Source organism: Theropithecus gelada, chromosome 6 (genome assembly GCF_003255815.1).
Source record: "Theropithecus gelada isolate Dixy chromosome 6, Tgel_1.0, whole genome shotgun sequence".
NCBI classification, from domain to species: Eukaryota; Metazoa; Chordata; class Mammalia; order Primates; family Cercopithecidae; genus Theropithecus; species Theropithecus gelada.
The window spans coordinates 137,178,545-137,202,961 of record NC_037673.1 but is presented as its reverse complement, the minus strand read 5'-3'; the positions used below and the strand labels follow the sequence as shown (position 1 = coordinate 137,202,961).

General features: G+C 42.9%; 1 protein-coding gene across 13 annotated transcripts in view; it reads right to left on the bottom strand.

Moving 5' to 3' along the window:
- LOC112625707 (protocadherin alpha-C2) overlaps positions 1-24,417 on the bottom strand; it is a 203,975-nt gene that overhangs the window by 136,953 nt on the left and 42,605 nt on the right. The window contains exon 1 of one of the 13 annotated variants that reach the window (XM_025386860.1): positions 20,772-23,332. The exons of 8 other annotated variants lie outside the window; for them this stretch is intronic. In XM_025386860.1, coding sequence (XP_025242645.1) covers positions 20,772-23,189 — 2,418 coding nt within the window. In that variant the 5' untranslated portion in view covers positions 23,190-23,332. Of the gene's footprint in view, positions 1-7,227; positions 9,800-14,479; positions 17,024-20,771; positions 23,333-24,417 lie in introns of those variants that run through there. 4 more of the 13 variants (XM_025386876.1, XM_025386864.1, XM_025386861.1 and 1 more) reach the window with 4 other exon arrangements.

Here is a 24,417-nt window from a genome sequence, read left to right as displayed (position 1 = left end):
CCCTTACTTGATGTCTAACAAATATATTAATAAACTGCTCAAACAGTGGTGATTTATTATCACGAAGTTACTGATCAGTGTTGGCTCTTGTTCTATAGTTATGGATGAAGAGAATTCCAGCACCATGAAGTAGGACAGGGTTTTCCCTTTTCTGAAATTTCCTTAATGTTTCTCTTCATAGAAATCATCCTCTCAGAAGTTATTTTTCTAGGTAGACACCACTAACTCCTTTTCAGCATTTATATTAACTTTACCCTATCTATAACATGATTATCCTCCCATATGTAAATATACTATTTCTTTACACAGAATTAAAGGCCATCTCATTTGTAATTAGAGCCAAAAAGAGCAAAGTAATTTTACATATAATTTGATACACATCCTTACAGCTATAAATACATGTTCTCTGGGATCCCTTTAAAGAAAGCAATTCACATGAATATGGTGTGAAGGCAAAAAATATTTTGCATCAAATATATCAAGAGCATACAATGTTAAATTCTAAGGTATAATTAACACCACAATTGTCAAGTGAAAGTGCCTTTATTAATATCCCATGATTCTTATACTTAAGTTATTAAAAGCAATGACATTTTTTGGTAGAGATGGGGGTCTCACTATGTTGCCCAGGCTGGTCTCAAACTTCTGGCCTCAAGCAATCCTCCTGCCTCGGCTTCCCAAAATGCTGGGATTACAGGCCTGAGACACCGTGCCAAGCTCAGCAATGCCATTCTGAAAACCATGCAGTTTAATGAACACATACAATGGTATCACTCTTCATCATTTATGGGAAGACTCTCTTATACTTAAAACCCAAATAAGTGTGAATTTTCCTACCCTAAAATATTTTCATGCAGCCAGGTACCAAAAATGAAAGAAAAATGAGTATAATCAGTGCTCAAAGAAATCTTTCCAAAATAGTAGAAGAGCTCAACAACTTAAACTGGAGGACAGCAGCAATTAGTTCAACAGGTTATTAAGCAGAGCTGACTTAAAAAAAAAAAAAAAGAACAAAATTGTTGGCTATCTGAAGTAGCTGAAGATTGTGAAGACAATGACCTAAAATGAAATTATAAGATTGAAGACAAAAATTGAAGAAGTAAAAATTGAAGAAGTAAAATCACCTTTAAAGGCAAAGTAAAATCACCTTTAAAGGCAAAGCTAAAACTCCACCCACTGCAATCACCATCTCAAAAAAGACTGCTATTGATCGTGAAGAAACAAAATTGTTTGTGAACGAAGCTGCCTCAACCCTGCTGATCACCGTTTGTGAAAGATAAATTTACAGATTATAGAAAGATAAAAATTTAAACATGTTTTAAACTCAAATAATTATGATATTAAATATTGTCACGGTATTTTTAAACACATAAAAATAATAAGGAATGGAGGACACAAATCAGAATAAGAAAATGAATAGGAATAAAGAACTTGCTTCAAAATTTAGAAGATTTGACCTTCTCATAAGGATCATTATTCATCATTATCCTTCCTGTAAGATTTAACTTTCTCATTTACAGGAAACAGCCAGTCAGTCTAATTCATTAGTAGTATTATCATTATACTTACCAACTGAAGAATATTCCTAACGAATATTCATGGCGACTGTAGTAAAATGTGATGAAGATGGCTAGACTTCCCATGTACTTTTTTTTTTGAGACACAGTTTCACCCTGTCTCCCAGGCTGTAGTGCAGTGGCCTCAACTTGGCTCACTGCAACCTCCACCTTCTGGGTTCAAGCAATTCCCGTGCCTCAGCCTCCTGAGTAGCTGGGATTACAGGTGCGCACCACCACACCCAGCTAATTTTTTTGTATCTTTAGTAGAGATAGGGTTTCACCATTTTGGCCAGGCTGGTCTCAAACCCCTGACCTCGAGTGATCCTCCTGCCTTGGCCTCCCAAAGTGCCGGGATTACAAATAGGCACGAGCCACTGCGCCCGGCCCCAATGTACTTTAAATAAACCATCTCAAAAGAAAAACAAAAGCAAAATAAATAAAGCAATAGAGTTAAACAATAACTTGGTAAACATTATCAATGTAACCATGAGGGACACTAATAGGAATGAAATACTTTCCAGGATTACAGTACTTACATTCTCAAAAATTTTCTATTGAAGTCTGTCTCCAAAACCTGAACCACGGGGAACAGTAGGACTGAAAACCATAAGGTTGACCTTGGGCGGCCACTCTCCGAAGTAAGATCTCCTTTGCTGCAAGTAAGACCAGATCCCACTACGCTGAGGCACACCAGCCTGGGCTTGCCTGGCGTGCATGAGCCCTCGGTGAGCGGCACCAAGCACCGCAGCGTCGTGTACAGCAGCAACGTTAGCACCAACAGGCTGGACACCACTCAGATGGCAATGATCAGGTACACGTTGACATCCACCAGCGCTGCCTCCTGGACCTCGACGCCCGCCAACGCATGTGATGAGACTTTCCTCGCCTGTCTGCTCTCCGCCAGCGACACAACCACGGTGACTGTGGCAGTCAGCGCCAGCTCGCGGTGGTCCTTCACCAGCACCAGCAGGCGGTGGCGCGTAACTTTCACTTCGTTCAGGGTACTCGTGCTGATCTCGCCCAAGCACAGCCCCACGTGGAACGGGTGCTGCCAGTTGACAGATGCAGCTCTTGTGACAACCAGACGTCTGTAGCTGGAGTCCACCCCGCGCACCTTCGCCACCACGTGGCCTGCACCCACTGAATGAGGGACCAGCTCATTCACAGCGCCGCCAGCCCACCCAAGGCGCCAGCAGCTCCGACAAAGTTGTCGTTCCAGCACTAATACCTGCAGCGTCACGCTGCTGCCCAGAGGCGGCATGCCAGCTTCCCGCGCTCTCACCTGGAACTGCAGCAGCTCCAGCTCCTCGTGGTCCAGTCGCTGGAGCGCGTACAACTTGCCGCTCTCCGCATGCACCGACACATGGCTAGACAGCGCGCGCTCACTCACCCGCTGTTCCATCAACAGCACATTCTCCTGAGCGTACCGGTCCCGCGCGGACACTGTGAAGCCGTGGCAGCCCCGCGGGTTGTTATCTTTTACGAACACCATGCACTCGGGCTGCCCGAACGCCGGTGCGTTGTGGTTCACTGTTCGGTCACTTCCACGGACCTGATGGCTGTGGCTCACAATGAAAGCAAGTCCCCATTCCGCACGATTACCATCAATTGATAGATTTGCTCTCTTCGTCCAGGGCGCTGTGGAGCACCAACGAATAGGTTCTCGGCAGGGCCTATTGAAGGTGGACACCAGCTTGAAGAGACGTGAGGCATCAGGGTGCGGGTCACCTGTCCCTTGGCACTGAAGTTGGGGTCAGTTACACTGATTAGGGCTATGACGGTACCCAGCGGAGCGTCCTTCTGTACAGGGAATGATAGCGACTTACTGCTAACTCTGGAACACTATCATTGATGTCCAAGACTTCTATCAAGTCTGTGCAGTGACCAAACAATGGGGAATTACCTTTGTCAACTTCCTGTATTTGAATCTTTCATTATTTAGTTTCCTCAAAACCTATCTTTACATTTACTTTTATTTCTTCACTGTCTGAATCTATGCGAAAAAGGGCTTCTATGTTAGGGAAGACATCAGTTGCAAAGAAACAATGTGGCTGTTTGAACCCTCGTTCAAATCCAAGGGGTGAAGTCTAATAACCAGTGTACTTTCTCCTGCATTTTCCAGTAATTTCATATGATAGACTGCTTTGTCAAACACTGGGCATCATCATTTACATCCAGCGCTGTGATATGTAATGCTTTGGTGCCTGTCAGCTCAGCTTTGCCCCCATCAGTTGCTTTGAGCACCAAGAGTAGCTCTGAAGTAACTTATCTATCTGAAAGAATTTTTAAAATACACCTTCGAGTGGTTTTACCTGCTCTTGGTTGGTATTTCCAGGGAAAAATAATCATTGGGGTACAGTATGTAAGTCATCAGAGCATTGGCCTCGATGTCGGCATCCCAGACATCCTCTAGTGAAACATGAGAATCAAGAGTCCTAGTTTCAGAAACAGATTCTTTTGTGTTGCTGAGAACACTGGCAGGTTGTCTTCAATGTTCTTCACTTTCACCTCCACATGGAAAACCTGTAGCAACTTGTCCACGATCACCTCCAGGTGGATGCTGCACTCCGAGATCCTCCCACACAGCTCCTCGAGGTTGATCAGAGAACTCACAAAAATACCATTCTGCAGATTTACCTCCAGAAGGTCCCTGCAGCCTTTGGAATCCAACTGAAACAGGTGAAGTATCAGCTCCACCAGCTCCAGACCCAGGTCCGGCGCGATACGGCCCACGAAGATGCCATGTGCCGTCCTTGGCCTCTTCCAGGATGGTATAGTGGAGTTGGTCCTTCCCTGCTTCACAAAATTCAGGGAGCAGAAGCCAATGCTGTAGGCTCCAGGATTCCTGGCCACTTAGTCTGGCAGCTGTTATCATGCCTCTCTTTTGGTTAGTAAAACAATATTTCATGACTAGAAAGACTTAGTTCCTCTGAGACCTTTCGATTCCTTGTTCCTGAGGTTCCACATGATCTTAATGGGTGTTTGTAGTTTTTAAAGCACGGGAACAATGGAGCTTCTTTCTGATCTAAGAATAATCTGATTTTCTTCTGTTAAAAAATACTTTTCTTGGAGAACAACAATATCCTGTGGCTCAAAACATAAGTGCATTTGGTTTCATATTATTTCACTTACCTTCTTCCTTCCTGATTCCTGCATATGTTTATGTTTACGATTTCTTTCTTTCTTTCCTTTTTTTTTTTTTTTTTTTTTTTTTTTTTTTGAGACGGAGTCTCACCCTGTTGCCCAGGCTGGAGTGCAGTGGCGCCATTTCGGCTCACTGCAAGCTCTGCCTCCCTGGTTCACGACATTCTCCTGCCTCAGCTTCCCGAGTAGCTGGGACTACAGGCACCCACCACCACACCCGGCCAATTTTTTGTATTTTTCAGTAGAGACGAGGTTTCACCGTTTTAGCCAGGATGGTCTCCATCTCCTGACCTCGTGATCCACCGGCCTCAGCCTCCCAAAATGCTGGAATTACAGGTGTGAGCTGTCGCGCCAGGCCTGTTTATGTTTTTCTTTGTGAGCTTTCAACTCCTTTCCTATACTTTCTTGTGTGTGATCAGTACCTCTTCAAAGGTGAGTTTGTCTTACAAATCAGAATTCCAGGAAGAGTTTTATCTTGTATGTAGACATCTTAAATAAAGTACTACTGCATCAACTGTATTATCATGTGAATTAATATGAAAAAAGATCATATTTGCAGGATACTGATGTTACTATTGCTTTTGCTTTTTTCAGTTTTTGAAATAGGGTCTCACTTTGTCATCCAGGCTAGAGGGCAGTGGCATAATCATGGGTCACTGCAGCCTTGACCTCCTGGGCTCAAGCCATCCTCCCTCCTCACCCACCCAAGTAGCACTACAGTAGGGACTAAAGGCATATACCACCATGCCTGGCTTATATACACATAAGTACATATATATATGTAAGGAGAGCCCATCATATATATATATATATATGTATACACACACACAGTACAAGGTATCCCTACGTTGCCCAGGTTGGTCTTGAACTCCTGGCCTCAAGCAATCCTCCCACCTTGCCTCCCAAAATGCTGTGATTACAGGTGTGAGCCACCATGCCTGGCCTTAAATGAGTATTGATGGAGAGATTAATGCACCTGTATACCTGAGACTTTTACAATTGATATGAGTTTTTACTAAGTTTTTTATATTATAAGACATTCGGGAGGATTTTTTTTTCAAATATCAGAGGGGGAAGTATATAGTTTATAAACCTATTTGATATAATAACAAATACACGTCTAAACTCTGCATTAACTTAGCAGCTATAATTTCTAACAGCTGGAGACGGGGCATGGAGAGTATTAACACTGAAAGAATGCCATGCTTAAATTCTTACCACAGTTTTTTTTTTGTTTTGTTTTGGTTTTTTTGGTGTTCCTAAACTTGAACAATAATTTTAACTTTTATTTGAAGCTATTTGTGAAGTACATACTGAGTAACAAATTCAATCTCCATACTCAAAGAGAAAGGGAAAGAAAAAAATAATTGCTAAGAGCCATAGGCAAGATGATAAATTCATGGCATTGGTGTTCGGTAACACTAGAATTAATAAATTTTTTTAAAAAATGAAATCATGGGTATCAGGTAACAACCAATTTCAGGAAAACACAATTGATAGTGTAGTTTTGTCACTATGCAACTAAATTAGCTTTCATTTCTGAGTATGTATCATCCAACCCTACCCTGTTTAAGATGACTAGAGAAGCTATTAAACTGCAATATATCAGATCAGTAGAAAACATTAATTTAATTTTCTCCTCAAACTTTTAATATTCATCTGTACTAAAGTATTTTCAATCTCAAAATTAAAAGTGTTCAAATTCTCTTCATTTTTAAGCATAAGCATGGCTCCTTCCTCAAAGTGAAAGAGCTAATACGTGAATATCATAAGCAATGCCTAATACTGATAAAGGAGCAGATAATGAAGAACTACTGAATAAAATTATGTAAATAACTGAAACATACATTTTCTTCTGCTAAATGAATAATACACACTGACACAGGTAACACTACAACTAAAATAAAGATGGAAAACATTTTTAAAATTCAAAACATTTAACTTAATTGCTAAGATAAAGACATTTTTACCAATGAACTGCCCACCTACTTACTGCACTATTAAGGAAAAGCTGTAATCACTGAACAGAGAAATCTGCTGTGGCAGTATAAGCTATGGTACACTACACATATTCTACGCATGGGGGAAAACACATTTTCACTTAAGAGATACAGATCAGTGAAATTTTTTGTTAATGCAAATACAATCAAATCAAAATTTAGATTGGAAATGAAATAACATGAAGTACTAACCTTACAAATCCTTGTAATAAAAAGTGATTATGAAAGTGAATCATCAGAACTGCAACCTATATCACATATCTGTATTGGAAAATATTAGTGTATTCAGAATAAATTATTATTTTTAAAAATTTAAGTACCAAACAACGGCTGACCCACTGGATAGGATAAAAATATTCAAAAACTCCTGGAATAAATTATGTTACAAAGGTATCACTAGAAATATTCCAGCATAAATGGAATGTAGACAAAAATGAAATATTCTGATATATATTTGAGAAAATGCGGTAAGAGAAAGTATTATTCATAAAGCACAAAAAGAAAATGAAAACGTAATAACCCACCTTCCTAGAGTGGTCTCCTCCAATAGACTGATCTTCCCCGTCCACATCTACCACTGGGCACGGTGGAAGGCTGGGGCTGAAGGCCATGAGGTCAGTCTTGGGCGGGGGCGGGGGCGGGGGCGGGCCCTCCCCAGAACACACCCTCTGCCGCCTCTGCTGCGAGTAAGGCCAGCTCCCCATCGCGCTAGAGCACATCAGTGTGGGCTTCACCTGCCCACGTGCGCTCTCGGTGGGCTCCGCCGAGCACCGCAGTGCAGTGTACAGCAGCAGCGTGAGCACCAGCAAGCTGGACACCGCGCAGATGGCAATGATCAGGTACACGTTGACGTCCACCAGAGCCACCTCGGGCGCTACGCCCACTGAAGCCCGCGACGAGGCCTTGGGTGCCTGGCTACCCTCCACAAGCGACACAAGCACAGTGGCCGTGGCCGTCAGCGCCGGTTCGCCGTGGTCCTTTACCAGCACCAATAGGCGCTGGTGTGGCAAGTCATCCTCATCTAGAGTGCGCGTCGTACTGATCTCGCCCGTGTACAGCCCCACGCGGAACGGGATGCGTGTGCCAACCGCCGCCAACTGCAATTCATAAGACAGCCACGCGTTGTATCCCGAGTCAGCGTCCACTGCGCGCACTTTCGCCACTACGTGGCCTGCACCCACCGACCTTAGCACCAGCTCACTGACTGAACCTCCCGCGCTGCCAGCGGGAGACGCCAGCAGCGCGGGAGCGTTGTCGTTCTCGTCCAGCACGAACACCTGCAGCGTCACGTTGCTGCCCAGAGACGGCACGCCAGCGTCACGCGCGCTCACCTGGAACTGCAGCAGCTCCAGCTCCTCGTGGTCCAGCGGTTGCAGCGCGTACACTTTGCCGCTCTCCGAGTGCACCGATACGTAGCTCGACAGCGCGCGCTCGCCCACCCGCCGCTCCACCAGCGAGTAGGACACCAGCGCGTTCTCCTGCGCGTCCGGGTCCCGCGCAGACACCGTGAAGATGTGGCAGCCCGGCGGGTTGTTCTCCTTCACGAACACCGTGTACTCGGACTGCGCAAACGCCGGCGCGTTGTCGTTCACGTCGGCCACCTCCACGGACAAGCTGGCCGTGGCCCACAGCGAAGGCGAGCCTCCGTCCCGCGCGGTCACCACCAGCTCATAGGCCGACACTCTCTCGCGGTCCAGGGCGCTGTCCAGCACCAACGAGTAGTAATTCTTGTAGGTGGACACCAGCTTGAAGGGGATGTGGGGCGTCAGAGAGCAGGTGACCTGTCCGTTGGCTCCTGAATCGTGGTCAGAAACGCTGATCAGGGCAATGACGGCGCCCACTTGAGCATCTTCTTTCACTGGGAGAGACAGAGAAGTGACAATCACCTCAGGTGAATTATCATTTTCATCCAGTAGTTCCACTAGGACTGTGCAGTGACCAACCATAGGTGGGTTTCCCTTATCTGTAACATCTACATGAATTTCATAAGTGTTACTGTCCTCAAAGTCAATAGCATCATTTACTTTTATTTCTCCCGTCCTTTCGTTTATCCAAAACTTCCTTCTTATCATGGGTGGGACCAAAGGGCTAAATGAATACATCATTTCCTTGTTTATTCCTTCATCCGAATCAGAAGCGTTGAGCCATATAACTAATGTTTGGTTCACTTGATTTTCATACATCTTAACTTCATAAACCGGTCTGTCAAAGATAGGAGCGTTATCATTGGCATCTAACACCAGGATCAGCAAAGAAACAGATCCGGTAAATTCAGGTTTGCCTCCATCAGTTGCTGTCAATAACAACTTTAGCTGAGGATTTTCTTCACGATCAAGCAGCTTCCGCAGAACAAGCACTGGGAATTTGTCTTTGTCTTTTTTGTTTATAGTATCAAGAACAAAATACTCATTTGGACTGAGTTCGTAAGTAAGCAATGCGTTCTCTCCAACATCCGCATCAGATGCGCCTTCTAGTGGAAATCGAGAGTCAAGCAGTCTGGATTCAGGTATTGAGAGCTTTTGTTCTGTTACGGAGAACCTGGGCGGGTTGTCGTTAATGTCCTTCACTTCCACGTCCACATGGAAAACCTGCAGCGGCCTGTCCACGATCACCTCCAGGTGGATGCTGCACTCCGCGCTCCTCCCGCACAGCTCCTCGCGGTCTATCCGAGAATTCACAAACAAAATGCCATTCTGCAGATTTACCTCCAGAAGGTCCCCGTGTGTTTTGGACGCCACCCGGAACAGGCGCGGCACCAGCTCCGCCAGCTCCAGCCCCAGGTCCTGCGTGATACGGCCCACGAAGGAGCCGTGTTTGGCCTCCTCGTAGACGGAGTAGTGGAGCTGGCCGCTCCCCACTTCCCAGGCTGTGAGGAGAAGAAGCGAGAGCAGCGCACACTGGACCCCCAGGCAGCTACATCTGGAAACCATCTTACGCTTCTCTTGTTTTACAAATCGACGAATCAGCGGTCTAGAATGCACATACGATCTGACATTTTCTGTCCTATTTCTTACATCTATTTTTTATCAAAATGGCTGAGATCTCAGAATGAAGCTACTTCCTAGTCCTTGAGAAACTGGCAGATGCCTTTGTTCTAAAAAGCTATTTTGTGGACCACAGCGACATCCGGTGGCTTTAGGTGTAAGTACAAGTCCATGAGTTCACAACTTTTCTTTCATTCGTATGTTAATTCTTTTTTTTTTATGTATTTTTATGTCTATGAACTTTCAAAGCCTCACATTACGTCTCTTTATAGTTAATAATAATAAATATTGATCCCACGTGCAATGTTTTCTTAAATGTAGAATCTCAGAGTAGTGATTTCTTCCCTAACCACATGATTATAAATACCTGAATTTCAAAATGCCCTTAGTATTTGCATACTACTGAGTATACTAATAGTTTATTAAATGACAAGTTTAGTTCCCTTTAAGTTCTGACACTTAACTTATTCTCTTTCTCATTATTTTGAGATTTAATAAAGTTTGTTTAGACACTAATGTTAAGCATCAACTATCTGTGAGGTGTTTATAACTCCGAAGATCTAGTCATCACTAGAATTTACAGATCATTAGCTTCAACATCAGACATTTCTCATTTAGATTCCTGTTATCCTACTCGCTAGCCACATGACTTGGGAAAATCATTTAACCTCTTCCTGCTCCACGTTCCAGTTTTATAACTTTGGCCTAATACTAATATGGTGGTTGTGTGAATTATAATATATTAAGTGCTTGCAATAGTACCTTAAGGAGAGTGAGTGATTCATAAATGGAAACTATTCTCAGGCCTCAATTTGGCCACATTTGTTTTGATGAGGCTCAATACTAAATTTGGCTCATCAGGCAAAATTATTCCCTATAGAATGCCTTAATTATTGCTACTGCACAGGCTGAGAGTGGTGGTTTCCGTATTTAAGAAAAGAGAAAAGTGCTGTTACAGAAAAATCCTTTATACAAGGAGCAGTTTCATTTTATAATATCTTACATGGGCAAAAAGAATCTTAATTATAATTCTAAATAAAGTAATTAACAAATTTATTATATCTGCTTTCAGAGACAAATGCTTTCAACCCTGTTATATTTACACTTTTCAAATGCTCAAAAGACACAGTTCTGAAATGTATCTAATAATTTTATCAGTGTCAATGAAGTTTTTCATTACCACTTGTGGTAAAAATATTTTTTCTCTCTCAAAGTTCTTGAAATCAAATATTCAGGAATGAAAATGTAATATATCTGTGCTGCTGAAAAAACTTGGGTTTTCTATCTTTCCAAGAAAGGAAAACTTAATAACAGAAATTTTGGTCCTATACAAGTGTTAATTTATTTTATTTAATGATGTTTTGGCTTTTCTAAAGAATATTTTTAAATGTGTCAATAACTTTAAACTTTTTTATTAAAATCTGAATGACAGAGCAACAATATTTATGAATAAGAAAACTGACAGAAATGGGTGTCACTTAATCCATCAGTTTACGTGTCCTACTAAATTCTGTTTCTATACTTCTCTACTCCTTTGGCATGCCTCTTGCATCAAAATTCATTCGAATTCTGATTTTAGAGATTACTTTTTTATAAACCTTGAATTAAAATGTAATGAGCTACGTACCAAAATATCAACGTTTGTTTTAGCTATCTGGAGTGTAAAATAAGTTTGCCATTGATCAATCATCTCCACACACAAAATAATAAAAACTAAACTCAATTTCTACTAATGTACATTTTATACCAAGTAATAACATAAATATCCCAATGTAGATGTCTAACATTGAATAAAAAGTAGGGAGTAGTTAAATTAATTTTTTTTTTTTTTTTTTGAGACAGAATCTTGCTGTCACCCAGGCTGAAGTGCAGTGGTGTCATCACAGTTCACTGCAGCCTCAATGCCCCAGGCTCAAGTGATTCTCCAACCTCAGCCTCCTGAGTACTTGGGACTACAGATGTGTGCCACCATGCCCGGCTAATTTTTTTTTTTTTTTTTTTTTTGGTGGAGACGAGTCTCACTACATTGGTCTCAAACTGCTGGGCTCAAGGGACCCTCCCACCTTGGCCTCCCAAAATGTTGGGATTATGGGTGTCAGGCCACCACATCTTTTTAGATTGCAGAAATTTGCACATCAAGTATTAAATAGGGCTACGGATCTAAATTTTCAGTTGTATGAGAATCATCTCAGGTGTGCTTTAAAATGAAAATTTGCTCATACTACCCATTTCAGAATTTCTGAGGTGGTCTTAAACCAGAACATTCAATGAGGACTTAGGTGCTGCTAATGCAGTAGCATTAGTAAGTCTAATGATAGTTTGACCATAGGCCCCAATTTGTCTGGGACAGGCTCAGTTTAGGTCTGTGATCTTGTATACTTATTTACAGCACCCCCTTTGTTCTCAAAGTGTCTAAGATACTGGGTGATAACTTAGTTTTCCCTATATAGTAACCACAACTTGAAAAGAGCTGGCATAGGAGGAGCTTCATTATTGTTTCATGATTCTGACTTGAATTGAGGAATGTTAACTACAGATGCATATAAGGAGAGCTATTACGCAGAATAGGAAAGTGTCTGTTCTACTCTCACCTCTCTGTTTTGAATTTGACAGCCTGTTTTGAATTTTACCTTCTCTGGATCCCAGTGCGTTCATGTTTGCTAATGACCTCAAAAGATAAATTTATTACTAAGGTATTCACAGCCCTTCTGAGAATTTGCGTATGATGAGAGCTTATAGAATAGAGATTAATATGAAGGACTAAATTACCAATTCCATCAACACAGCCATCAATAATAAAGAATATATTTTATGATTATTGATGACATAGTAAATGCTTAGTAAGTACTAGCTCTAAGGAGACTGGAGGACTTAGGGCGGGGGACAAATGACATCTGTAGCATCCCTCTATTCACATCAAATAATCCAATACCTGGGCCCAAGTTTAAATGACACATGAAACTTGAAAATGTGCAAAGACAAAGATACTTGAAAGTATAAGCCTATATTCAAGGTGAGTTGTGCTGCTAGATAGATGTAGATAGGCTTAATGACAGGAGCTCAGAGACCAAGTTTTGAAAGAAAATGACAAAAAAAAAACTAGGCACGGTGACTCACACCTTTAATCCCAGCACTTTGGGAGGCCGAGGTTGGAAGATCACAAGGTCAGGAGTTCAAGACCAGCCTGGCCAACATGATGAAACCCCATCTCTACTAAAAATACAAAAATTAGCCGGGCGTGGTGGCACATGCCTGTAATCCCAGCTATTCAGGAGGCTGAGGCAGGAGAATGGCTTGAACCCAGGAGGCAGAGGTTGCAGTGAGCCGAGATCATGCCACTGCCCACCAGCCTGGGTGGTAGAAAAAGACTCCACCTCAGAAAAAAAAAAAAAAAGAAAGACAAAAAACATGTAATATTGTAGCATATTCCAAATGTGTGTTTTAAAAGAAAATTTTAAATTTAAAATATTTTGATTTAAATAAATGTTACTTGCATTTTCATAGTTATTATTGTGGCTCTATTCTCAAGGCCATTCTGATCTTTCTCCACTAAGTTCTTAATTAAGTAATACCTTGTAAAATATCTGACACAATATTAAATAAAATAGCTGAAAGAGAAAGAAAAATATAAACTACATAACAAAAACTCAACAGGCGAAATTTTTAAAACCGTAAATTAGAAAACAAACAAATAGCTTGCACTAAAGATAGAGTGTGGAAAACCACCATTTTGAAAGTCACATACTACAATTCAGGAAATATAACAGGTAGTGACATTAAAGAGGCAAATCTCATATCCAGATTTCTGCCTTGTGTTATGTATGAGCTGAGAGGAGAAAAAGAGTTTTTTAAAAACCGGATTTCTGTCTTATAGATTACTGACAGAAAAAGTTAATTCTCATCTAAACTGGTAAGGGTAATGTTTTAAGTTACAGACTATAAATTTCAAAAGAACCCAAAGTTTGGAATCTTTACATGACTGATCATTTTACCACTAACTGGAGAAAATTTCAATTAAAAGGAGAATGTCTTCTTGAAGAAAGAAAACATTTGTTAAAAAAGTATTTTCTCCAATTTCTGTAAACAGAATTTCAAAAAATTTTCTAAATGTAGACAAAATTTCAGTCAACACTTCCCGAATTATCTACATTGTCAGGCATTTAAAAACATGTTTTATGCAAGTTGAAATGAAGGCTGTGTTTATAACATTTATTGACATAATTTGATTCCTAAAGTGGAACAACTGTTCTCTAAAGTTTAGGGGAAGTTTCTTATCAAAATGATAGATACTGAGGGATGCTGAACAATCAGATGTTAACAACGTCTCCATCCAGAGAAATGTAGAGAACTACAAACTTAACAAGGTAACAATTGCTATATATTTTTGCTTGGGTTTCTTATAAACAATACAAGTAGACTAAAATACTATGCATCATTTAGAAATAAATAAATGATAGTGATGTTAATGTTTAATGAATGACTAACAACTAAATTGGTTTTCAAGTGTTATGGCAGCATAGCATCAGAAATTCAATGTCACTTTAATCACAAATTTAAATAAAATTGATTCAGCACCCAATAAATACCTATTTAATATACGATTTATAATTCTCACTAGAAGTCAAGATAAAGTCGGCTCCAATATTAAGGGGTTTACTTTATAAGAAAAAAATCTGCTGGATTTCTAGAAAAATGAATAAAACTATTAGAATGGCCCCTGGGAGTAATTGAAAACATCTTTCAAGAAAAAATAAATGATTATATAAATAAATAAAATACTAGAACAACCCACCTTCCCAGATAAATCTGAAGAAGCAGAGGGTTCTCCCGTTCGCTCTGTAGATCCAGCACAAGGAGAAAGGCCCGGGCTGAAAGCCATGAGGTCAGTCTTCGGTGGACCCTCCCCAGAGCACACCCTCTGCCTCCTCTGCTGCGAGTATGACCAACTCCCCACCTCGCTGGAACACACCAGCGTAGGCTTGCCCAGCGCGCACTCTCCCTCGGTGGGCAGCGCGGAGCACCGCAGCGCAGTGTACAGCAGCAGCGTGAGGACCAACAGGCTGGACACGGCGCAGATGGCGATGATCAGGTACACGTTGACATCCACCAGCGTTACCTCGGCGCCCGTGGCGCCCACTGACGCCCGCGACGATGCCTTTGGCGCCTGGCCGCTGTCCACCAGCGACACCAGCACAGTGGCCGTGGCTGTCAGCGCTGGCTCCCCGTGGTCTTTCACCAGCACCAGTAGGCGGTGGCGCGGTGCGTCCGTCTCATCGAGGGCTCGTGTCGTGCTGATCTCACCAGTGTACAGCCCCACGCGGAACGGGATGCGCGCGCTGACCGTTTCTGGCTGCACCTCGTATGAAAGCCACGCGTTGTAGCCTGAGTCGGCGTCCACTGCGCGCACCTTCCCCACCACCACGCCGGCGCCCACCGACCGCAGCACCAGCTCGCTGACTGCGCCGTCAGTGCCCCTCGTCCGAGGTGCCAGCAGCGCCGGCGCATTGTCATTCTCGTCCAGCACGAATACCTGCAACGTCACGTTGCTGCCCAGAGGCGGCATGCCCGCGTCGCGCGCGCTCACCTGGAACTGCAGCAGCTCCAGCTCCTCGTGGTCCAGCGGCTGTAGCGCGTACACCTTGCCGCTCTCCGAGTGCACCGATACGTAGCTCGACAGCGCGCGCTCGCCCACCCGCCGCTCCACCAGCGAGTAGGACACCAGCGCGTTCTCCTGCGCATCCGCGTCCCCTGCCGACACCGTGAAGATGTGGCAGCCCGGTGGGTTGTTCTCCTTCACGAACACCGTGTACTCGGACTGCGCGAACGCTGGTGCGTTGTCGTTCACGTCGGCCACCTCCACAGACACGCTGGCCGTGGCCCACAGAGAAGGCGAGCCCCCATCCCGCGCGGTCACCACCAGCTCATAGGCCGACATACTCTCGCGGTCCAGGGCGCTGTCCAGCACCAACGAGTAGTAATTCTTGTAGGTGGACACCAGCTTGAAAGGGACGTGGGGCGTCAGGGAGCAGGTCACTTGCCCGTTGGCATCTGCGTCTAGGTCAGTCACACTAATCAGGGCAATAACTGTCCCCAGTCGTGCGTCCTCTTTTACAGGAAGCGAGAGCGTTTTGATAATCAACTGTGGAGCATTGTCATTTACATCCACAACTTCCACAAGAACTGTACAATGACCAGCCAGTGGTGGGAAGCCTTTATCGACAGCCTCTACTGGGATCTTGTGTGCTCTACTTTCTTCAAAATCCATGTGTCCTATCACCGTGATTGCCCCACTTACGGGGTCCACGTGGAACTTGGATTTTATATCTGGAGAAACGTCACTGGAGAAGGAGTAAATAATATCCCCATTCAAGCCTTCGTCTAAATCTGAGGCATTGGGGTGAATCACCAGCGTTCCGATAGAAGCGTTTTCTGGTAATTTCACCGTATAGAGGGTTCTGTCGAACACTGGGGCATTGTCATTGACGTCCAGTACTGTGATGAGTAACTGAACGGTGCCAGTCAGTTCAGGTTTGCCTCCATCGGTGGCCGTGAGCAATAAATGAAGCTCCGGAGTTTTTTCTCTGTCTAAAAGTTTCCGTAATACAAGCCCAAGAGGTTTTACCTGCTGGTTGCTGGTTGGCACGTCCAGGGAGAAATACTCATTGGGGCTCAGTCTGTAAGTGAGCAAGGCGTTCTCCCCGATATCTGCATCGGACGCGCCCTCTAGTGGAAACCGAGAGTCAAGCGGCCTGGATTCCGCGATGAACAGGTTCTTTTGTGTCGCTGGGAACACGGGAGGGTTGTCGTTAATGTCCTTCACCTCCACGTCCACATGGAAAACCTGCAGCGGCCTGTCCACGATCACCTCCAGGTGGATGCTGCACTCTGCGCTCCGCCCACACAGCTCCTCGCGGTCGATCCGAGAATTCACAAACAAAATGCCATTCTGCAGATTTACCTCCAGAAGGTCCCCGCGGAATTTGCACACCGCCCGGAACAGGCGCGGCACCAGCTCCGCCAGCTCCAGCCCCAGGTCCTGCGCGATGCGGCCCACGAAGGTGCCGTGTTTAGCCTCCTCGGGGACTGAGTAGTGGAGCTGGCCTCTCCCCGCCTCCCAAGCAGCTAGAATTGTAATAAACAGCAGTAGATGTCGGCGCCCTGGGTCGTATCCACTCCGGCACACCATTTCAGATTATTGGCGTTTTATTTTTCTAGTCAGCAAAACCTGCCTCCGAATTTATAGGAATGTTTTTATCCCTTCATTTCAATCTCGATGTGTGGCCATTGTTGTGCATCTGAAGAGTGAAAGAGAGTGGAGCGTCTTTCCAGTGCGAACAGGAATGACTTCCTTTTGTTGATTATGAAAGAATTTGCGGTAAAGAGCGACATCATGTGGCCCAAATGGTAAGTAAGAATTACAAACTATTAATCGGTTGAAAAGTTTTATTTCAAACTCTGAATTTTTTTCTTCATTGTTGTTAAAGGTTAAAATAGCATTTCTCATGCTTGTTAGAAGCATTCTTATGCGACTGATGGCTTTTGAATACTTAGTGTGAACATAATTGTAGCTTCCTCATGCCTTAGAAAAACTTTTTTTCACACAGTTTTAAATAAAGACAGAAACCTAAGTGACAACATGAATCTAAACAACTGCAAGTTTAAATTCCTTTGATCTGGATCCCAGGAAACTTCATATTCTTGATTCAGTACCCCTTGTTAAGAAAAATCCTGTACTCTTTTAGGGACCCAGGATCTCAATAATCTACTGATTGATGAAAGAGAAACTTAGGGGGGTGTGTGTGTGTGTGTGTGTGTGTGTGTGTTTTCTTTTTAGGAGGCAAGAAACATTAGCACCTATCTAGACACTTTTCTTGGGAAAACAAAATAAGAGAAGGTTTGGGGAATCTTTGAAGGGGAAGAATTTGTATCATGTGAACTTTCTGAGGAGGAAGTATTCTGAATTTTTTGCTTTAGCAGAATCTAAATATACTGTTTCAGGAGTTCATGATTTTATATTTGTTTCCTCATTCTATCCTTTCAAACACTTGTGTGTTATGATATTTGCCTATTTATACAATCTCAAATATTATTTGTATTATTTCTTTTATAATATAAGTTTATTTTATTAGATAAATTTCAGTGCTCAGCCATCTCACATAAAGCAGCCCCTTGATCAAGTCTTGAGTTATTTCATCCTTTTTGGATCTACCTTACTGTGTTAGTTTTCTTGAATGTTTCACTCCAATGTTCCCAGCGGCAATGTAAAATAATTATGTCTGTATCCAGATGTTTTCCTAAATAAGTTTTCATAATTGCTGCTTTCCTGGAGTATTGCAGTGGCTTCTTATTGTGTAACCTGTCCATTCCTATTTCATTCTCCTTCATTTAATCCTTGCAGTCATTTTCCTAAACACTTTTGATTCCCATTGCTTCACACTTTTTGACAGCTTTCAAACGACTTTTGAAGAGTGTCAAAATTACTTGTCTAGTACTCAAAGTTACCCAAAAGGTTTTTCTCGTATTACTTTTCTTGCTTTATATCACAGTCTCTCTTATAGGAACCATGTGCTTTACCCAAAGTTGACTATTCCTTATTTCTAGGTACATTTGGAATTTTCCGTGTACTCACTTAAGTTACTCTCTTCTCAAGAATACCTATTAGTCTCCATATTCTCCCAGGAAAAACTCTTTCCATTTTATAACCAGTAAAACATCATGACTCTTCAAGGACTCCTTCAACAAGGGAAAAAGGCAAATACTTTTTTTCTATTCCAATAACACTGTGAAGTACCTTTCTAGCACCTCTTACAATATTCTTCCTTTTACTATCATCGTATTTATGTAGGATATTTATCTTTATTTATCTATTAAATTTGAAGCCAGGGACTGGGTGTTGTTAATTCGATGATTCTCAGCAGGCACAGTGTGATACTCTTAAAGATCCCCCTAGAAACTCTTAAAAAAACATTTACTCACTAGCAACGCTGCAGTTGTCTACTTCCTAAGAAAGTATGCTGTTTTGAGATTGTTAGATATCATTATCTACACAAATGGTGATCTTCGGTATAATCAGAGACAATTCCATAACTCTTAAGTATGTAGAGGTAGTTTTTTAAATTTTGGTGCAATATTAATTATATGCTTAAAAATTATCATGTACTTCTTTTAGAAAACAGAAAATACTACTAATGGTTTCTGCCATTTCAAGAATGGAAAATGCTCACATTAGGGAACACAAACCTCAACTCAGTCCTCTGACGGCCCTTAAGCAACTTTTAAATGTGGGCAAATACACCATTCAGGCTTAACATAGTCTAATATTTCCTGGGAACGTGGACAACATAAAAAGTCAAAACCACCTTCAGGAAATCACTGAGGACTCAGCAGTTTAAATGTCTTTTGAATTCATAAAACTTTTCCACTGTCCAAGTCTTAATTCAATTTTCAACTTTGAAACACACATTTTAAATTACTTTTGATGTGGAACATGGCATTTAAAATGTTAGAGACATCTCGGATTAATTTGGTAATTATGGCCTCACTATGAATAACAAAAACTCAATCTTTACATAAAATGAAAACAATATGGAATCCATAATGAGAGCTTCCTAACATACAATGACATAAAGTTTTTATTTTCCTCTTTGGAAAACTAGTAGCAAATTTTATTAAGCACTTACTATTTGGCAAACACAGCTATAAGCACCTTACAGTATCAACTTACTAAAGCTTTATGAAAATTCTATCATTGAAACTAGTGTTTATCACTCCAGCTTTACAGAAGAAACTGAAATGGAGGTGAAACAATCCATCCACAAAACAAAATTGGTAGCAATGAAGTTTAGGCAAGGTAGGATAGCAACAAAAGTCACACCTAATCACTACTTTTTGCTGCTTTTCATTTAAAGAAATAATGAATAGCCAAGCATAGTGACTCACACCTATAATCTTAGTACTCTGGGAGGCCAAGGTGGGCAGATCACTTGCAACCAGTAGTTTGAGACCAGGCTAGGCAACATGGAGAAACCCCGTCTCTACAAAAAAAAAAAAAAAAAAAGTCGGTGGGCATGGTGGTGCTCGCGTGTAGTCCCCGCTACTCCAGTGGCTGAGGTGAGAGAATCACTTGAGCCCAGGAACTCGAGGGTGCAGTGAGCCATTATTGCACCACTGTACTCCAGCCTGGGTGACAGAGCAAGACCCTGTCACACACACACACACAGAAAATAGTGAATAGTTTAAATTACTGTGTAGAAACAGTGAAAACATTAAAACAAAAAATAGATTTAGACTCCATGAAGAGAAGACCATCAAATGAAATTGAAACAGAAATAAGAGAGCTGCAATGCCAGAGGAATGCAGTTTTCACATAAATTTACTTGATCACAAGGTCCAAAATCTCTTGAATCACTATTTTTCCAGTATTTAGATCAGTAGTAAATAAATCAACCATAACAACCAGAAGTATTCAGGCTGATAATTATTGTTTTTGTCCTTTATTCCTCAATGGTTTAAAAGGGGGACAATAAATAAACACTATTGTCTCCTGGAATCACAAGTCTGAAAGGGAACCACAGATTAAAAGTATGATGATCAGAGTTCTTACACAAAATGGATAAAATCAAAGTGTTAACTTAATAAAAGTCTCAGCAGAAAAACATTGAAATGGAAAGTGTAAAAGCATAAGTGATACAGTGGTGCTCAAATATCAATATATGATCAAAACAGAGTATATGTAAAAAAAAATTTCCTACAGCTCAAAGGCAAACAAATGAAAATCCTATATAATTAATCAGAAAAACATGCTACTAAGAATCTGAATTACAATGCAACAGAAAACGACATGTCCCAGAATATTTTGGTTTGAAGACAAAAATTCTGAGGTGCAGATTGTGGACAATTATTTCTAATTCCACTTAAATTACAAATATTAGAGAAGCAAAGAGATTATAATAAGAAACAGAATAAAATGAAAATACGTAAATTTTGTAAAATTAATTAAAATTAAAAACAGAAATATAGAAAACAAATCTGCGTAAAAATTATGAATTTAAAATAAAAATTAACTATTATGAAAATTCACTTACTTTGGCATCATGATCTTCATTTAAAGCCTGATTCTCCGCCCTACCCATAACAGGACAAGGTGAAAGGCTGGGGCTGAAGGCCATGAGATCCATCTTGGGTGGGCCCTCCCCAGAGCACACCCTCTGCCGCCTCTGCTGCGAGTATGACCAGCTCCCCGCCGCGCTGGAGCACACCAACATGGACTTGCCCGCCGTGCACGCGCCCTCGGCGGGCGGCGCCGAGCACCGCAGCGCGGTGTACAGCAGTAGCGTGAGGACCAGCAGGCTGGATACCGCACAGATGGCGATGATCAGGTACACGTTGACATTCACCAGCGCCGCCTCTGGGCCCGCGGCGCCCACCGACATCCGCGATGACGCTTTTGGAGCCTGGCCATTCTCCACCAGCGACACCAGCACCGTGGCCGTGGCCGTCAGCGCCGGCTCACCGTGGTCTTTCACCAGCACCAGCAGCCGGTGGCGCGGAGAGTCTGCTTCGTCCAGGACACGAGTCGTGCTGATCTCGCCCGTGTACAGCCCCACGCGAAACGGGAAGCGAGCGCTGCTTGCCACTGGCTGCAGCTCATACGAAAGCCACGCGTTGTAGCCCGAGTCGGCGTCCACTGCGCGCACTTTCGCCACCACTTGGCCCACATCCACCGACCGCGGCAACAGCTCGCTCACTGCACCACCAGTGCCACCCACCCGAGGCGCCAGCAGCACCGGCGCGTTGTCGTTCTCGTCCAGCACGAATATCTGCAGCGTCACATTGCTGCCCAGAGGCGGCACGCCCGCGTCGCGCGCGCTCACCTGGAACTGCAGCAACTCTAGCTCCTCATGGTCCAGCGGCTGCAGCGCGTACACCTTGCCGCTCTCCGCGTGCACCGACACGTAGCTCGACAGCGCGCGCTCGCCCACCCGCCGCTCCACCAGCGAGTAGGACACCAGCGCGTTCTCCTGCGCGTCCGCGTCCCGCGCAGACACCGTGAAGATGTGGCAGCCCGGCGGGTTGTTCTCCTTCACGAACACCGTGTACTCGGACTGCGTGAACGCTGGCGCGTTGTCGTTCACGTCGGCCACCTCCACGGACACGCTGGCCGTGGCCCACAGCGAAGGCGAGCCCCTGTCCCGCGCGGTCACCACCAGCTCATAGGCTGACACGTTCTCGCGGTCCAGGGCGCTGTCCAGCACCAACGAGTAGTAATTCTTGAAGGTGGACACCAGCTTGAACGGGACATGGGGCGTCAAGGAGCAGGTTACCTGCCCGTTGACACCTGAGTCAAGGTCGTTCACGCTAATTAGGGCGATGACAGTACCGAATTGAGCGTCTTCACGTACAGGCAAGGATAAGGAAGTCAATGTTATCTCAGGGACGTTATCATTTTTATCCAAAATTCTCACTAAAACGGTGCAATGACCCGCCATGGGAGGATGACCTTTGTCCGTTGCGTCAACGCGGATTTTGTATAAATTTACTTGTTCAAAATCCAAATTACCCCGAATCACTATTTCTCCTGTATTTCGATCTATGCTAAAGTGGTCAATAACCATGGCTGCAACAAGGCTATTAAAAGAGTATGAAATGGCCCCATTCGCTCCTTCATCCCGATCAGAAGCATTCAGTCTGATAACTGTTGTTCCGTTGTCTGCGTTTTCGAATATTCTTACTTCGTATTCAGACTGTTCGAAAGTGGGAGCATTATCATTCACATCCAGCACTGTGACCAGCAAGTGAACAGTGCCTGTGAGCTCAGGTTTGCCGCCATCTGTGGCTGTCAGGAATAAGTTGTGTGCAGGAGCATCCTCTCTGTCCAAGGATTTCCTTAATATGAGCCCAATTTGTTTATTGTCATCCCTGTTTATTTTCACATCTAGCCCAAAGTATTCGCTAGAACTGAGTTTATAGGTTAAGACGGAATTTGAGCCCACATCTGCATCTGACGCGCCCTCCAGTGGAAACACAGAATCTGGCAGCCTAGATTCGTAAATCAGCACTCTTTGTTCCTCTACCGGGAACAAGGGCGGGTTGTCGTTAATGTCCCTCACCTCTACGTCCACATGGAAAACCTGCAGCGGCCTGTCCACGATCACCTCCAGGTGGATGCTGCACTCAGCGCTCCTCCCGCACAGCTCCTCGCGGTCTATCCGAGAATTCACAAACAAAATGCCATTCTGCAGATTTACCTCCAGAAGGTCCTCGTGGTTTTTGGAGGCCATCCTGAACAGGCGCGGCACCAGCTCCGCCAGCTCCAGCCCCAGATCCTGCGCGATGCGGCCCACGAAGGTGCCGTGTTTGGCCTCCTCCGGGACGGAGTAGTGGAGCTGGCCGCTCCCCACCTTCCAGGCTGCGAGGAGCAGAAACGGGAGGAGCAGACATTGCTTTCCCAATCTGTCTTCCAGGGTAAACACCATGTCAAATACCTCTTGTTTTATTTCCATTAGAAGATCTTCCGCATAAAGATAAAATACTGTAAGTTCCGGAATTTATTAATCCAATTCTTCTGCGTCCGCCATCATTCAACAGTCAGGGAATGATGCAGTAATAGAAGAAATTTGAATGGTGGCTAGCTATAACTTCATGGTAGACAGCGACATCATGCGGCTCCAAAAGGTAAGAAATTAATTCACATAACAGTGCTATACTATATATTTTTTAAATGTTATCTTCTTTTCTCTACTTTTATAGTAAATCCTCCTCACGTTTGTAATTTGCACAGGCAGTGGTATCTTAGTACCCTTAGAGTAAGGGATCTAATTATTCACAGCTAAACAATTTTTCTACCAGTATTTGCAACATTAGTATTAGCCAGTTTAGCAAATTTAAGTGTTTACGAAACTACTCTTTAAATCAGAAATGTAAACTATTCTACAAACTTTTAGAAAAGAAACTTACCCACATATGTCTGTCATAGGACATGCTATTATATAGTGCTCTAGGGAAAAATGTAACTTAAAATCATCAAATTTTGGTTGAATTTGTAAAGCTTTATGGATTGTTGAAGTCCATGCTTTCTTTGTTCAACAAATACCAGACGCTCTTAAGGTTCTTTTGTGTAATGATGGAAGATAAAATTCTAGAGCATATTCTTTATCGCATTTAATTTATCTGCAGCTTATATTAGGATTCTCGCTTAAAATATTCTTTTCATATACTTTACCACTTCAATTCTAGTGGAATTTCTACCCATTGTGCTTTGCTGTTTTTGATTCTACAGCTGTCCTTAAATGATCTCATTCTTTTCTCTCAACTTCAACCCTGTCCTATATCCTTTCCTTTAATTGTTCTCACTCACTTCCAAGTTTTGAATAAGACTTTTATTGAGGTACTTACAAATCCATATCTTCATCCCTTCTTTCTATGTTTCTAATTGTCATTTTCACCTATACATGCTGACTCCTAGAAAACAACTTGTTAAATATCAAAGCATGACCAATTATTAATAATCCCCAAATTCAAATTTTCAAATTCATATTTTTAATAACATGAGTATTTCCCATGTCACTTATATTACTTTTTAAATTACTCCTTTTCCCTGGCTTGCCTTCTTCCACATCCACCTAAGTCCATCTGTCTTTCACATGTTATCATATTTATCTTTATGAGTACAGCTTTCATTGAATTTTACTAAACCTAGAAATTCCAAGACATTTTAGAAACTTCTAGTAA